The 17,381-nt window shown below is 38.2% G+C and overlaps 1 protein-coding gene across 1 annotated transcript; it reads right to left on the bottom strand.

Annotated features, from left to right (window-relative positions):
* Nucleotides 1–831: 831 nt before the first annotated feature.
* Nucleotides 832–2,192, bottom strand: LOC147622049 (major pollen allergen Bet v 1-K-like). The gene is made up of 2 exons (XM_086823128.1): nt 1,889–2,192; nt 832–1,183 (listed from the first exon to the last, which is right to left on the bottom strand). The coding sequence occupies exons 1-2, from the start codon at nt 2,073–2,075 to the stop codon at nt 903–905; spliced, it is 468 nt and encodes a 155-aa protein (XP_086679254.1). The 5' UTR covers nt 2,076–2,192; the 3' UTR covers nt 832–902.
* Nucleotides 2,193–17,381: the final 15,189 nt, after the last annotated feature.

Below are 17,381 nucleotides of genomic sequence, written 5' to 3'. Positions count from 1 at the left end.
GACACATGAACATATCCACTTTTCTAAAAATATTGGAGATTATAGATCATCTACAGCATGCTAGTTTATGATCACAAGTGTAACCATGTACCCCACATTAACTATTACAAGTACCTCTTGAGATTTGTTCTTAATTAAGTAGGAACTTTGGAGATTATAGATCATCTATACTATGCTAGTTTATGATCACAAGTGTAAACATGTACCCCACATTAACTATTACGAGTACCTCTTAAGATTTGTTCCTAAGAAAGTATGAACTTTAAAGAAAATTTCCTTACCTATTATTCTTAAAAGGGGGTAAAAACAACATGTTGCTTATATATATGTATGTATATATGTATGTATGTATATATATACATATACATATATATGTATATGTATGTATACATACATACATATGTATGTATACACATGTATACGTAGATATACGTATACATGTATACGTAGATATATATATATATGTATACGTACATATATGTATATATATGTATACGTACATATATGTATATATATGTATATGTACATATATGTATACATGTATACATACATACATATATATATATGTGTGTGTGTGTGTGTGTGTGTGTACATATGTACATATATATATATATATATATATATATATATGTGTGTGTGTGTGTGTGTGTGTGTATACATATATATATATATGTATGTATACATATATACACACACATATATATATATATGTTTATATGTTTATATGTATATGTTTATATATACATGTATATATATATGTGTGTGTGTATATATATATATAAGCTATACTGTCGAAAAAAGATACTAAAACTCCTCATATACGATCATGTCAATTGTGAATTTATGGTACGACTTTTATTTCTTATTATAAAAGATGGCATATTAAAGGATAGCATGAGGCCTCAAGCGCCCTTGGTAAAATAGGATTCAAGGTTTTGACCACAAATGTTGAGTTCTTGCTTGAGGATATTGTGGAAATTGTGTTCGCCAATGTCCTCATAGTAGAGGGTCCACACCTTGATGCAAGACTTAGGATCAGGCCCAGGCAAGAGCTCAAATGAGTAGGCCAAGCTTGCAAAGTGCTTGCCAAGAGCCCCTCCCTCAAACATCTTCATCTTTGCATAGTAGTTGTCGTGGTCCATGACTTCCCATTTGCCTTTCAAGTAATCGTAATGCTCGAAACCTGCAAAGTAAGTGCAAACAAAATTGTAAAACAAATGAGCGAATTCCTAAGTAATAGGACATGTATGATGCAAGGACTATTCATAACCAACTCTTGAAAAAAAAGAAAAAGCTTTAACAAATTAAATAAGAAGTTGATTTGTGGAAAAGTCCCTAATTGGTCCACTCTTATTCCATGGAAAGACACAACAGATTCAAGAGGATATGGGAATACAAAAACATGGCTAAAAATTATGAGTGTCTATAGTCAAAAGTTAAGCTCCTCCTTTGATAGATATTGCCTTATGTCTTGAAACATGAAGTTGTTCAATGCTTGGCCATAGTCACACACAAAAATAAAGTAAATGCAGGCTTGTGAGGTTAGGCCCGATTTGCATCACACATCGTAAAGCAGCTCCTAGACTCGTGCAAAGTTGCTACACACGTCACAACGCCACCAGCCATGGCTTTGAATTTTCCAATTAGATGCCACAAAGAAGTCCCACTTGCACTTGCACTTGCACTTGCCCTCTCCCTCTTGGAAGCGCCTTAATCCATGTCTATAAGGTCACCACTGGTTGGTGTTAGTGAAGTGTGCCCCATGACTTCGGCGTACATGGCGAGAACTAGGGCGCACCGCATTAACGTATAATTCCGAAGGTAGTAAGATAAGAAAGAACAATATATGAATTGCGATCAGAGAATGAAAGCTAGCATTGTTGCGTACCATTGTTGTTGTATTTGAAGAGCACCACGCCGCCGGGCGCTAGAGGAGGGCCTTCCTGATATTCGACGGCGCTGTAAAGCTCAGGCATGATAGTGGGCAAGGCTACTTGGAAGTTCTTGATGTAAGTCTGCCACACGGAGGATGCAGGATGGCTCACGGGGACTTTTAGCTCGTGGGTCTTGGCCATGTCGTCTACCTAACAAGCTCGACAGCACTCTACAGCTTAGACCTACAATGGATTGCGCTCATTGGAACACTGCGTGGTAAGGCCAGCCTCGCCTCCTATAAATTATAATGTGCATGCTTCTCCTGGGAAGCACAATTATAATGTGCATGCTTCTCGCTATTGTTTTTAAGGCTCCTGACGCGAGTTCTCACTGTTCACGATGAAGCAATCAATGAATAAAACAATCATTGTACGATTTACTATGAAAATAAAGTGCATAGCCATTGTGGCCTGACAGTGAGGGATGGGCACTACCACTTTCCATTTCCCAAGCCGCTGTACACGTTGAGGGATGGGCACTGCGTATCATAATAAAGATTCCGTACATAGCCATGGCCATGTGCTCCTAAATAAAGGAGGTCAAGAAAGAAAAACAAATAGAAGTGTTGATCAATCACATATTAGCTAATTATACACATACATTTGATTTTATGCCACAAACTTTTGGTAGGAGATGAGTGCTTTATAACGTATAATTGATGGCAACTGCTCCTTAATAATGTTTGTTTGTTTATAATATGTTATAAATATATATATATATTCCCTTTTAAAAAAAGTACACAATCTTCTGTCTCTTGTGAGAGGATCTAATATGGATAAACATAACATTAAATGTGAATGAGTTTGGTAGAGCAAACATCACATCCAATATTTTTCGTACCAAAAATTATACCAAGGAAACATGATATTTTCATTTAGACCTATCTAAATTCCTATGTAGAAGACTATGACTTGTATGATGGACAAGTTTAAAGTTTCTCTGAATTTAGCAATCTTAAGTAGCATATATCAACCAAAGGGTATCAAAAGTGGAGCCAAATAAGAAAAGCACAAATTTAGAAATTAAAATAGATGCTTGACCATAATTAAAAAATAGATGCTTGGCACAAAATCCGTCGAAATCTATCTATGAGAAAGAACCATTGGTGTATAATATAGAAGTGTTGTATGCTACGTGCTAGGAAAAGAATCTTAAATAAAAAGTGGTTATAGCTGTTCCAAAAATGACAAACTCTAGCCTACAAAACAAAGGTGAAAAAATTTGGCACACTTTCAATAGTTTGTTATTTGTGATAATTCTAGAGGACATCGTATGTACGTGATAATTCAAGAGCACAACCTGTTTCAATATGTTGTTATTTATAATAATTCAAGATCACATCATGTTTCAAAAGTCATCCAAGGAAGTGAACCAAGTCCTTTAATTTAATGCTAGTTTTATAGCTCCATAGGACACATGAATTTTGAAGGACTTCAAAAACGAACAAGCATTAATGCACTACTTATTTCCTTGCTGGCACAATATAACTCTACACACTTATGGGCTTATGGGAAAAACATGATAACAACCTGAAAGGAAATCTTGTATGTGATCTGTAGAGCCTACCATGAAGGATAGTATTGGGGATCAAATAAGGCATTGACAACCAACAAGACATTTCACAAAAACAAAATCTATAGAAGCTGCTAGATTTTATCGTAGATCCTAACTATAATCTAAATTGAAGGAAGACTAAAATTTAAATATACAACATCATATCATTTCACAAAAAAGGTGTGAATACAAAGAGGTCACCATTATTTAAAATTTAGCAATCAATAAAAACTATCAAGTCCACACGTTGACCGTAAAGGAAGTATCTGAATTTTCAAGGTTGAAATTTCCTACTGTATATGTGTGCATGATTTTTCAAGGGTTTTATCAATCACATATTCACACATGTTTAATTTTATGACAAAACCTTTTGCTAAGAGATAAATGAGATGGGTGCTTTATAATGTATTGTTGGCAACTACTCCTTGTGGCAATGGCATAGTGATGTATATGTGTTTATAATCTACTGATGGCATGACCCATGTCCGATGGGCAAGATATATTCTTACATGCATAAAAACACACATACATGTCTACATCATCAATACATAGATACACAAACATTAATTAAGTGAATTGAATGAGACACTAAATAAGGAGAATGCTTGTTTTCCTTTGTCAACTACACATCTTTGCACAAACGTCTCAACACTTGAGTAAGAAAAACCTCCACAACAAAATTTATACTCAATACTCACATATTTGTTATCTCTTAGTCTCACTAATTATGATTACTTGAATAAATCATCCCAAAAAACATAAGAAAGAGGAGCCATACCGTGCTGATTGAATTCTCCGCTTTACGAGCCCCCCACCCCCCCCCCCAACGGCAAGTGTTTCAATATGGTTGAGTGGCCTCTTACGCTCCCTAGCTCCAATAGGAGTTCTTTTCATGTGAAAGATGGTCTGCGTAAGCTTTTCCACACACGCTGCTCTCTCTTGATTTACACCCTCAAGCCCCTTTATTTTCGCTTGAGCTTGAAGTAGGCTTTGGTGTACACTAGACAGTAAGGTAAACTTGGAGCATATGCAAATGTGATGACAACAATTAGAAGACTCTACCAGTGTTAGTTGTTGCTAATCTCTTGCAGTAGTAGCTGAGGATCTCATTCTCACCATCTCTCGCATACTGAATAAATGATGGTAAGTCTTTGAAAGTGGGTGGGTAATGTGCTCTTGTGTCAGTCGGGTATAGATGCCCATCAACCCATAGATCCACATTAGTGTGACCCCCTTGTCTACATACATTCCTCTCATGTTATGTGAGATTCATGAACCTTCCCCGAAGTTGCATACTCTTCCAAAACCTCCACAAAAAAATCTACCTTGCGTCGTCGATTCAATGGCACATTAGTGTTAGAAATTTCAGGCAATTCCATGCTTAGAAGGAGTTGACAGTGGAAAAGAAGAGGGAGGCCCTAAGATCAGAGTAGAGAGAGAGAGAGAGAGAGAGAGAGAGAGAGAGAGAGAGGAGTTGAGATTAGAGGGAGTGAGTGGATGCCATAACCTTTCAAGGAGTTGTGATTAGAGAGAGGGAGGCCCTAAGATCAGAGTAGAGAGAGAGAGAGAGAGAGAGAGAGATAGGAGCGTAGCTTTTGCATGTGCAACCTAGTTAAAGTAGGTAGAAAGATTGACTCCCATCGCGACGGCGATTTAGGTGGGAGTCTTAGTTTTCAAGTCACTTCTCATCAATGAGATTTTGCTCCTAACATCGCTACTAGGCAGCGATATAACGCTACTATCATCGCTATATAGTAGCAAAATCCTAGGCAATTTTATGTCATAAGTTTTGGATAGTGTTGTGTGTTTTGTATTAACCCTAAATTAGTTTTTTTTTGGAGGGGGTGGGGAGGGTTGCAAGGTGTGAGGGCAGGGCAAACCGTGGGGGTGGGGTGGGGTGATGGCACAGTGCGCGAGGGGCAGGGGGCTTGTGAGGCGTAAGGGCACCGCATCGCCGAGGGGGGCAGGGTGTGTGAGGGCACGACACCGGGGGGGAGGTCCCGGCTCTGGGAGGGGGGCGGGTGGTGTGTGACAGCACGTCTTCGAGGAGGATCGAGGGGGTGTGACAGCACCACACTAGGGGGTGAGGGGATTGTCGTATATATTGGCCCTTTGGTAAGACCGCCTCATTGAACCATTCTCTTAAATAAAAAATGTTTCATGTTCTATATACTCTCCTTGCTAATATTTCGCCATATGATTTCTTATGTTATGTTGTGGCCTTCCCAAGAAGATTCTTTCCCTCAAAATGTATTACCAAACTCACGAGATGGGCTGTAGGCCATATTGTGCATACCTTCAGGAGGCCTTTCCACCCAAAGTTGTCGCCGCGCAAAGTACCCTGAACATTAGGACACCTTTGGACATCTTTTGGGCCTTGTAAAAGGATTTCTAATTTTTACGGATTAAGACTAATTTTATGCTTTCTTAAGGAGACAAGGTCAATCAAGAGGGCTACTTAAAGCCTATAATTTGAGCTTTCTAGCCCATAACTCCCTTACAAAAATAGGGTCTAATGTTGTCATTCTCTCTCCTCTTCTCTTTCAAGCAAGCTGGACAATTTTGTTTTTTCCATTTTTCTAGTTTTGTACTTTGAAAATGACCCTAGACCCATATATATGTAAAACATTCAATTTTTAACCTTGATTTTTCCCTAAAACCCACTCTATCTCATCATTGAATGCCTCCCCATCTATATTCCTCCTAGCACACCTCTCCTTTCAAGGCTATTCCATCAATCATCTCTTCCTGTCCACACGGTAAGTGCCTCTTTCTTACTTTCACCCAATCTTTCATGGAAAACTTCAATGCTTTCCCTTATTCCAAGCTTTCATGGAAAGCTTCTACATAGCTCTATGTGAGCTTTTCTTTCCCTTCCCCTCTCTTTCCTTCCCCTTTATCCCTTCCCCTCTCTTTCCTCTCCCTTGTCCTAACCCTAGCCATATGCATAGAGCTCTAACAGAGAGCTTTGATAGAGAGCTCTCCATCAAAGCTCTCTATTAAACATTCTATGCATAGAGCTAGGGTTTAGGCTTAGCATAAACTAATTTATTTCAATCACTTATGCATTAGGAGTAGGATTTAGGGTACTCACCTCTTTTTTCTCTTTTTCTCCTTGCTTTCTAATATACTAAAAGGAACTAACTTTTTTATTTATTATGTTTCTTTTTTGCAGGTTTATTCAAGTGAACAAGGGTTTAGGCCAATCCTCTCATAAGGCTTCTCAAAGAAGTGGTAAGCCCTCTTTTTCCATTCTTTGTTTATGCTTCTTCTCTTTGTGTTTTTTCACCCTTGGGTGCCAGGGATTAGGGTTATGTCAATAGGCTATGCATAAGCCTTATGCAATAGGCTATGTATAAGCCCTTATCCAATAGCCTTATGCATAAGCCTTATGCAACAGTCTATGCTTAAGCCCTTATGCAATAGGTGAGAGCATAGGCTTATGCATAAGCCTTATGCATAGGCTTATGCAATAAGCTATGCATAAACCTTATGTAATAGGCTATGCATAATATGTTAAAATGACCTAACTTTTTGATTTATTATGATACTTTTTTGTAGGTTTATTCAAGCAAACAACCACCACTAAGGGTTTAGGCCATGGGGCTCATACGGCTTCTCAAAGAAGAGAGGCCCTCTTTTTTCATTCTTTTTTTATGCTTATTATCTTTGTGGTTTGCACCCTTGGGTGGTGCTGGGGATTAACATTAGGTCAATAGGCTTATGCATAGCCTAATGCATATCCCTTATGCATAGTCTCATGCAATACGCTTATGCAAAACCTTTTTCATAAGCGCTTATGAAAAAGGCTTATGTAATAGGCTTATTCGTAAGCCCTTATGCATAGTCCGCTGGCCATCCACTAGTATGCATCCTGAGGCATGGAGGTCCTTTAGACAGGAGATGTGACTCAGGACACATTGGGATCAGCAGAAGGTATGTAATATTTACTCTCTAGCTATACATTAGTGTTTGTCTGAAATCTTGGGTCTATGTATACATGTGTTTTGATTCCAAATGTATGTCTATAGGATGCAGCACAAGCTAGGCGCTATAGGTTGGTCATACATCACGTCTTGGCAGGATGGGCAAGAAGGGCTTTTTTTTAAATGTAATTATTAGAATGTTTAAATTTGTTCTTATATGTGCATGTAGGTGTGTATAATATATTCTTTATACTAACCCAAACCGTAGGAGTTGCACGGTGAGCGATGAGGACATGACGTAGGTAGATCAACAAAGTGTCAGTGGGCACAAATCTACGTCGATGGAGTAGAACGATGATCATGAGGATGAGCAGGGTACAGATCATGGAGACTAGAAGGCCCTCCTCCTCCTTGATCTAGATCCCTAGCTTATTTTGAGCCCCATTTTGTATTTCGAGGCATTTTACATAATTATACGTACTATTACCCACAACATTAGTATAGGATTAGGTAGACTAAACCAGTATCACATTCTACCATTTTTACTCATCATATTTTACCATTTGAAAACATTTGATCACTTTATATACTTTGTACTTTTGTATGCTTACATATATTTACATGGGCTTTTATTTTTGTTCAACTTTGTGCACAATGTAAATCATTGAAGTATAATCGAAGTTTTAATCTACCATGTTGAACTGATCTTTGCTCACTTGTTTGCTCGACCTTCGAGAGAAATATTTCTTTAATGTGTACTCAATACAATTTGAAAAGAGAGAGAGAGAGAGAGAGAGAGAGAGAGAGAGAGAGAAGGCATACTTTGATATTGTATGTATGTGTGTGAGAAAGATAGGAGTACTTTAATGAAAGAGAGAGACACAGAGAGAACCATTGCGCTGTAATGTGTATATGCGTGTGTGAGAGAGGAACCGTCACGCTATTACGCCAATTTTTAATTGGGTAAAATAGCCGTTAGGCATCGCTTATGCGTTTCTTTTTTTTTTTTCAAAAAAAGGCGTGATTTGAATTATAGGAGAAGAGACTTACAAATCGGGGTTAGATAGGCCTTTATAACAGGTCCCGTCAGTTTTGCATGTTAGTAATAATGAGATTACAAGGGCGTGACCATCTCATCTGCCTCTTGTGGCATGAGTGCCAATTCTTAGTCAGTTCTACAATTACCTACAGAGTGCAGAAATGTTCATAGCTTGATCCCACCAGCAACAGCCAGATGATGAAGGGGGAAAGCAGCACGCAGGACCTGAGCTTTTCAGAAGGTGGTAGACCTAGATGCTGGTTCCTCTCGTGGTCTTTTATCAGCTGCTACACAGGTCACATTGCCTTATCTTTCTCTTCAGATTGCCTGGTTTGGTCCCTAATTCCTGTCTGTATGTCATTCCTCTTCTGAGACTTTTTTGTGTTATCCCTTGTCTTTGTTCTTGGGCTATGGGAGAGAGGTATGATTACTGTTTCTTGTACGTTGATTGCTTCTATAAGAGCTCTATCCTTGGATAGGATGAGTAGAATCTTGTCTTTGGTTTTTTCTAATTTTTCCAGGGTGAAGTCTGAAGATGTCTTTTGGAATTTAAGCAATAGCCTTCTCTCTAGACTGAAGAGGGCTTGGGTATGTTTAGTCCAGTACCTGTTGCATGTAGTGATTAAACAAATTGTGAGAGGGGGACCCTTGATTTTAGAGTTGTTAAATGTAGCTGATAACCTCTGTAGCCATGCGTGCCATAGATACTCACATCTGATAACATTCTAGAGTGCTGTTGAACATCCTATGTTTTCCCCTAACATTAGATTCTTCCAGTTGACATCCTTGCCCCACATCTGAATAGTGGAGTGCAGCTCTTTGAATGTGCTGGATATGTGCATACATTGAATGAAGATGTGAAGGTCGTCCTCCGGTAGGCCGCATCTAGCACATTGATCTGAGGAGATGTGCAATTTTGCTGCCTTGCCCTGAGTCCATATGGCTCTGTAAACTGTTAGCCATGCTAGGCATTATTTCTTGGGGTCGATATGTGGGCTCCACAGCTCACTGAGGAAGTTATACCATTTTTTTTTATCCCAGTTGGTATTCCATCGGTGGTTGAGAGTGACGTGGATTGCAGGAGCTCTTTCGAAATTAGGGATTGGGAGTAGAGGTTTGCTCTCTACCCATTGAAAAGCTGAGATACTGAAGGTTGGAGGTCTGCTTATTTTCCAAATTTCCTGTTGGTTCCATTGAACTGCTCTGCTTTGGATTAGATCCAACTCTGGTGATCTACTGTCAAATTTGGCTATAAGTTCAGCTCTTGTTAGCCACGTTCCTTTGTGGTGGTTGAATATGTCTGCCCAAGTAGCTAGTCCTTTTTTGTACAGATTAAGAGCTATCTTCCCTTCGTCTGGTTCAAGGGGGGTTAGGGGGGTATAGACCACCAGCAAGAACTTTTGCTTTGTTGTCCTTGGGGATAATGGTTAGAAACCTCTTGATTCTGAACCAGGCTTTCCATATGGATGTTACTAGTTGACTCCCTTTGGTGCAAGCTCCCCATCAGCACCATCGTGGCATCCAAGCACCCTATGATTGCTTATGCGTTTCCCATTATCGCTTAAGCAACGCACTAAAGGTACTGCCTTTAAAAAGCGACGCCCATGCTGTAGGCGTCGTTTATGCCATGCTACAGGCGTCGCTTAAGCGATGCCCTGGTCGTTGCTATGTGGGCACTCCATAAGCGATGCACAGTAGTGACACCTATAGGCGACGAAAACAAGCATTGCTAACAGAGGTGGTGCATCATAGTGGGAAAAAAATGAAACCATCCACGGAACCAAGTAGTAGGGTGGTAGGATGGATTACAATAAGGATGGATTGAGGCTCAAGTCTCCTTCCTCATTTCCCTCATGGAAAATGATGTCTAGGAACTTGTACCTTAAAAAATTTAATGTTAAATATTCCACAACATGTCATTAATCTAAAGTTCCTTAGAAAAGATTGTTTTGACCCTCTTTGGTTTGGAGGAGAGGCTATCTCGATCCCAAGTTGGAGGAGTGTCCAAAGAGGGAGGGCTTGGCTGGCCATTAACAAGCTTTTGCAAGAATAAATGGAGCTATATATTAGCCTCCATTTCACATATGCTTTCTCAATAACGTGTCTTTTTTGCAAGTTTTATCAATCTATTTGGCTGAAATTTTCTACTAAAATTCTACTACATTACAAACTAGTACACAACTTTCACTCCTTTTAGTATGTTTAACAAGTTGTTCTATATTTTTTTTTAATTCCCAAAAATGGGTTTGGTATAATGAAGTTATGTTCTGTTGTCTACCATCATTCAAGATAATGTTGACATCTTTGTATTTGGACCTTTTGTTTTATGAAGAAATCATATGATTTTGTATATTTAAATTTTTGTCTTCTTAAATTTGCATTATAGTTAGGATCTATGATAAAATCTACTTGAGCTTCTCTAGATTTTATTTTTGTGAAATGTATTTTTTGTTTGTCAATGCCTTGTTTAATCCCCAATACTATCCTTAATGGTAGGCTCTACAGATCACATAGAAGCTTTCCTTTCAGGTAATCATATTTTTCCCATAAGCCAATAATTCTATAGAGTTATATTGTGCTAGCAAGGAAATAATTACTCCACTAAATCTCATTCCTTTTTTAAATCCTCAAAATTATTGTGTCCTATGGAGTTACAAAACTAGTGTTAAATTAAATGACTTAGTTGACTTCCTTGGATGACTTTTGAAACATGATGTGCTCCAAAATTATCATAAATAACAACATATTGAAACACGTCGTGCTCTGGAATTATCACAAGCACATCCTCCTCTAGAATTATCCCAAATAATAAACTATTGAAAGTGTGCCTAAAAAACTTTTTACCTTTGTTTTGTAGGCTAGAGTTTGACTTTTTTGGAAACTAACCACTTTTTTATTGAAGATTCTTTCCCTAGCACATATCATACAACACTTCTATATTATACACCAATGGTTCTTTCTCATAGATGGATTTTGACAGATTTTATGCCGAGAATCTATTTTTTATTATGGTCGAGCATTTATTTTAATTTCTAAATTTGTTCGTTTCTTATTTAGTTCCAAAGGAACCATTTATAATTGTTCTCTCTTTTGATACCCTTTGGTTGATATGTGCTACTTAAGATTGTTAAGTTGGGAGAAACTTTAAAATTGTCCATCATACAAGCCATAGTCTTTTACAAAGGAATTTAGATAGGTCTATATGAAAATGTCATATTTCCATTTTGGTAAGAAAAATACTGGATGTGATGTTTGCTCTACCAAACTCATTCGCATTTAATGTTGTGTTTATCTATATTAGATCTTCTCACAAGAGAAGTAAGGTGTTAAAAAGAGAAATGTATATTTTTATAATATATTATAAACACATACATCATTACATCATTGCCACATTAGGGAGCAGTTGCCATCAATACAGTACCAAGCACCCATCTCCTTTATCTCTTAGCAAAAGGTTGTGGCATAAAATCAAATGTATGTGAATAATTTGCTAATATGTGATTGATCAAACCCATGAAAAATCATGCATGCATGACACATATATAGTAGGAAATTGCAACCTTGAAAATTCCTATGGTCTCTTCATGGTGAACTTGTTGTGCTTGATAGTTTTTTTTAACTGATTTGTGTGTCATAACACTTAGATAACTATAAATTTTCATATACATATATAATATTGGTCCCATAAAGAAAATCATATACACTCAATAAATCAGCCAAAATTTGTGGTGATCAAAATTGCACTAGTTTATAGAACCAAAATGAAGGAATTTAATTACAAGCGGTTGGGAATATGCCAAGGGCAACACGACAAGATGCATTAGTGGTGGCTCTAGGCACACATGGGGAATGATGACATGTGGTTATTAATATCTTGGATTATTTATTTATTTATTTTTCTTGACCTCCTTTCTTTAAGATCGCAATGAATGAACATTATTGGCATCACAGTAGACTCCTCACGAGCCTTTACAACAATAGCGACGGGTAACCCACGAGAAGCATGCACGTCTCAAATAAATACAAGCTGCCTTGAGAGCACATAATAATTTCTAGGCTTGCATTACTGCGTAGTGTTTCAATTCGCTGTGACGAGCTTGTTCCTGCATCAACAACTGTCATGCCCACTATCATGTCGAATTTTAGGAAGGCCCTCCTCTAGCGGTCGGTGCTCTTCAAATATAACAACAAGGGAGCTTTCTTATCTTTACTACCTTCGGAATTGCACGTTAATCCGGTGCGATGGACTCGTCATGTACGCCGAAGTCATGGCACACTTCCCTAGTGGAGTCACAAGCCCCACAAGCTAAGACTGGCAAACCTCTCTCCCACCATTGCATAAGTTTAGGTGATGGGCAAGAATGTCTCGACAAGAGGGCAAGTGCAAGATGGAAATGCTTATGGAGCAACTCCGTATCGAGGGCTTCATTCATAACAAACTTTGCACGAATCTAGGACCTGTTTGTTTTACTATGTACGGGCCTAAACTTGCAAGCATGTATTTACTTTACTTTTGTGTGATTAATGACCGAGTATTGAACAAATTCATGTTTCGAGACATAAAGTACGATCTATCATAGAAGGAGCTTAACTTTTGACTATAGACACTTTCATCTCCTTCCATGCCTCATCCTGTGTATGACTGCTCCATTGCACATGCGATAAATTTAAGGAGTGTAAGGACTCCTATGTGCATAATGTACTAGATGTGGAGGGGATGGGTGGGCTTTGGCATGTAGGCGTCGATCCGTCTGTGCCACCACTCCCACCACAACAACCACCCCAACTACCACCATTTCTATGCATAGAAGAGCGACGAGTAGGTGGGGTGCGCACTAGCGTATGCGAGGGAGTGGGGATCAATCTGATTGTAGTGGTAGAGTAATGGGAGGGCCCATCCCCCCCAAAAGTAATTCGTTGCTTAGCTTTGTGCTTAGGGGTTTCTTGTGATAAGAAATGGAAAAACTACTCAGGGCTCATGGCTTGTGGTCTAGGTATAAAAGCAAGCTCTAGAGAAGGCTGGGTGGATGTGTTTAAGGGGCTACCACCTTTTGGGATTTTAGCCATGATTCTTCAAACCTACATAAAGTTAAAATTGGTAAAGCATTAGAGGCTTAAATATTATGTATAAAAAACATTACTTTAGGCATCCATAGAGCATAGAGCATGGAGCATGGCCCACAAGCTAAGGCTGGATACCAACAAACCTCTCTCCCACCATTGCATAAGTTTGGGTGATGGGCAAGAATGTCTCGACAAATATTTCAAGAGGGAAAGTGCAAGATGGAAATGCGTATGGAGCAACTCCATATCGATGCGCTTCATTCATAACAAACTTTTCACGAATCTAGGACATGTTTGTTTTACTATGTATGGGCCTAAACTTGCAAGCATGTATTTACTTTACTTTTGCGTGATTAATGATCGAGTATTGAAAAAATTCATGTTTCGAGACATAAAGTACGATCTATCATAGAAAGAGCTTACTTTTGACTATAGACACTTTCATCTCCTTCCATGTCTCATCCTGCATGAGTGCTCCATTGCACATGCGATAATTTTTTTCTATGGATTTGTGCACGGAGTGTAAGGACTCCTAGGTGTGCATGGTGTACTAGATGTGGAGGGCATGGGTGGGCTGTGCCATGTAGGCGTTGATCCATCTGTGCCACCACTCCCACCACAACAACCACCCCCACTACCACCATGACTATGCATAGAAGAGCAACGAGTAGCTGGGGTGCACACCAGTGTATGCGAGGGAGTGGGGATTGATGTGACTCTAGTGGTAGAGTGATGGGAGGGCCCGTTCCCCCCACCAAAAGTAGTTCGTTGCCTGGCTCTGTGCTTAAGGGTTTCTTGTGATATGAAATGGAAAAACTACTCAGGGCTCATGGCTTGTGGTCTAGGTATGAAAGCAAGCTCTGGAGAAGGCTGGGTGGATGTGTTTAAGGGGCTGCCATCTTTTGGGGTTTTGAGCCATGATTCTACAAACCTACATAAAGTTAAAATTGGTAAAGCATTAGGCTTAAATATTATGCATAAAAAACATTACTCTATGCATAATTTAGGCATGCATAGAGCATAGAGCATAGAGCATAGAGCATGAACCATGGAGCATGCATACTCTATGGAATCCCAAATCATGCTATCTTTATGAAATCTACGTAAAGCATAAAGCATGCATACTCTATGGAAGCATAAAGCATGCTCTCTTTATGCATGCATAGACTATGCATACTATATGCATGCATGCATAGAGCATAGAGCATAGAGTATGCAATCTCTAAGCTTGGCTTGGCTATTCCTAGGCCAAATCATGTATAAAGAGTATGCTTTATGTATGCATAGAGCATTCTCTAAGCATGCTCTCTCTCTCTCTCTCTCTCTCTCTCTCTCTCTCTCTCTCTCTCTCTCTAATCCTAAACCCAGCACCCAAGGGTGTAAACAATAAAAGCTTAAATACAAAAAGATGATACCTAGAGTTGTTAAGAGGTGTTGGGCTCAAAAATAGAGAGACCTGTAATACAAAACAAGAAATTGGGAAGTACTATGAGGGAGATGATAAGAACGCCACCATCTCGATCTAACTCGTTGAAGTGACCACCAGTGCAATCCTTACGAGGCGGTGGGAGTGAGAATTGCTACCAAGTGACATGTGGAAAATATGGAGAAGCAAGCATGTTAAAAGAGCAAATACATTGCTTATACTAGCAGACGGGAATTCAGGAACCCCGACGGAAATTATGAAGGAAGTGAATTTCCTTTTGGTCTAAGTGGATCAAAGGACAGTGAAGTTGCCTATGTGTGTTTTTCATGACAAGGCTACTATGGCTACCTTATGCAATGTCTCAAGTGATGCATATGCCAGTCGTAAAGATGCAAGTATATCAAGGGTGAAGGCATGCATAAATGAAATGGACGGCACATGTTCTAGTTAATAGTGGGAGGCACACATAGCAAAGATGGATTACAAATTAGTATGCACATATGTGAGTTTGAGACTCACAAGTGAGCTTTCTAGTTTTTTGGAAACCCACCTCTACATTGGAAGGGTTTCAAGGGTTGTTGGATGCATTTTGTAAGTCCATTGAGGGTCAAGAAAAGCGAATTAGCTTGCTGTAAATTCATGTAATTTCACTGTGGACAGCCCTGTACCCTTGGGATTTGGATGCATAATGTTTGGAAGTTATACAAGGCTCTTATATGCCAATATAGGGTAGATGTTATGGATTGTTTTGAAGGCTTCTTGAGTAGTTTATAGCCATATACATGCAATTTTGGTATCCCATACATGATGTGAGCATAAGCTTGAAGCTTGACATGGGTCCATTGACATATATTCCATCCATGTGGATTGTGATTGTGCATATCAATGGTTTCAAGGATAAAACCTCTTGGGTGGAGATGGTTTGTAACAAAGTGAATGGCCTCTCATATGAATATTGGGCCCAAGGCTAATGGATGATGCCCCATGGACAATATTAATCATAGAGTGTGAAAGGGGTGGTCATGTATATATACCAACATAGGTCATAAGTGGGGGCTAGCCTTAATACAACCTTGACAATAATTTGATAATGACAAATACTCTCTTTCTACCCTAAACCTTTATTAATATTTTTCTAATCTTTATTAATCCTTGTTAATCCATATATTCCTAGGCTAATCTAGCTCAATGGCTAGCTACTTTCTTTCACTTTACATTCCTATCTTACAAAAACAAACACTACTTACTACACTATAAGATTTGTTTAGAAAAAGTGGTTCTATAGGACCATAAATTATAGCATAAGTCTACATATAGTGAAAACTCCATATAGTAAGTAAATTTTAAAAGTCCATGTATCAATAATCAAAAGACTTCTCTATTTACTCAAACTAAAGTTCTCTAATCCCACGAAATGATTCTTTTTATACTTTTACAATATCTTGTAGGCTATCGTAACACACTTATTGTATCCTCTCATGGTAATAACTACTGTAAAGGCTATTTTTTTATAATCTATTACATAGAAATTTATCAAGAGGCTTCATGCATTGACCTAGTCTTGTACTCTCTATATGTATATATTAATGTTCTATCTTTATATTTTAGCATACTGGCTACCCAAGAAACTAAGAAATTGTGTATGAATCATGAATTTTATTAACCTTCACAACATTCAAAGTAAAAGGCCATCATAACCACAATAATTATATACTATAGATTGTGTCCCTTAAATCTTATATTGTAAGACCAAAAAAAGACACTTTGAGGTTGGAAGGAACCTTAAATACCTTTTTTTTCCCTTATAAAATAACCATATGCCTTTGTGCTCCATTTTCCATGGCTTCCATGCTGACCAACTTTTGGAAATAAGGTGTTAAAGGTATGATCATAATCATTAAATGCCATGAAGGTTATAATGGGTGTATTGGTTTAAAGTTCATTTTCTTAGTAAACCTACCATTCTAAGATAATGTAGTATAAATGAAGAAAACATAGGTTTACTATTTACATTCTTTATTTTATCACTAAATGTTTCTAGGATTATTTGTTGTTTTACCTTTTCTTCAAGCAATATTTATTGATGTTAAATGACTTCTATACCTTGTTTTTATAATTTGTATATCATTATCAAAAAAAAGAGAAAGGAAATTGATTCTTTAAAAGAAATCAAGGAAGGTAGATACAATGCCTTCCCTTAGGCAAAAGGGGTAAAATAAAGATCTATCTAGGCATATATGTCAAAAGAACCAGAAAAACACACTATTTTAAGTCCAACAAAACATGAGGTAACCTTTAGAGATGATGCTTATGATGATCCTCAGAATGTAAGAGAGGGGGATGAAACTAGGCATGGAGTAGGTGATGAGATTTAGGCATGGAGGATGGGAAGGAACTACAAAACCATTAGTGACCATATCACAACCATCATAATAAT

The sequence above is a fragment of the Cibotium barometz genome, chromosome 29 (genome assembly GCF_041138505.1).
Source record: "Cibotium barometz isolate CiBa-2024 chromosome 29, ASM4113850v1, whole genome shotgun sequence".
NCBI lineage: Eukaryota > Viridiplantae > Streptophyta > Polypodiopsida > Cyatheales > Cibotiaceae > Cibotium > Cibotium barometz.
The sequence above is the reverse complement of the archived record's forward strand: the minus strand, read 5'-3'. Positions and strand labels throughout refer to the sequence as shown.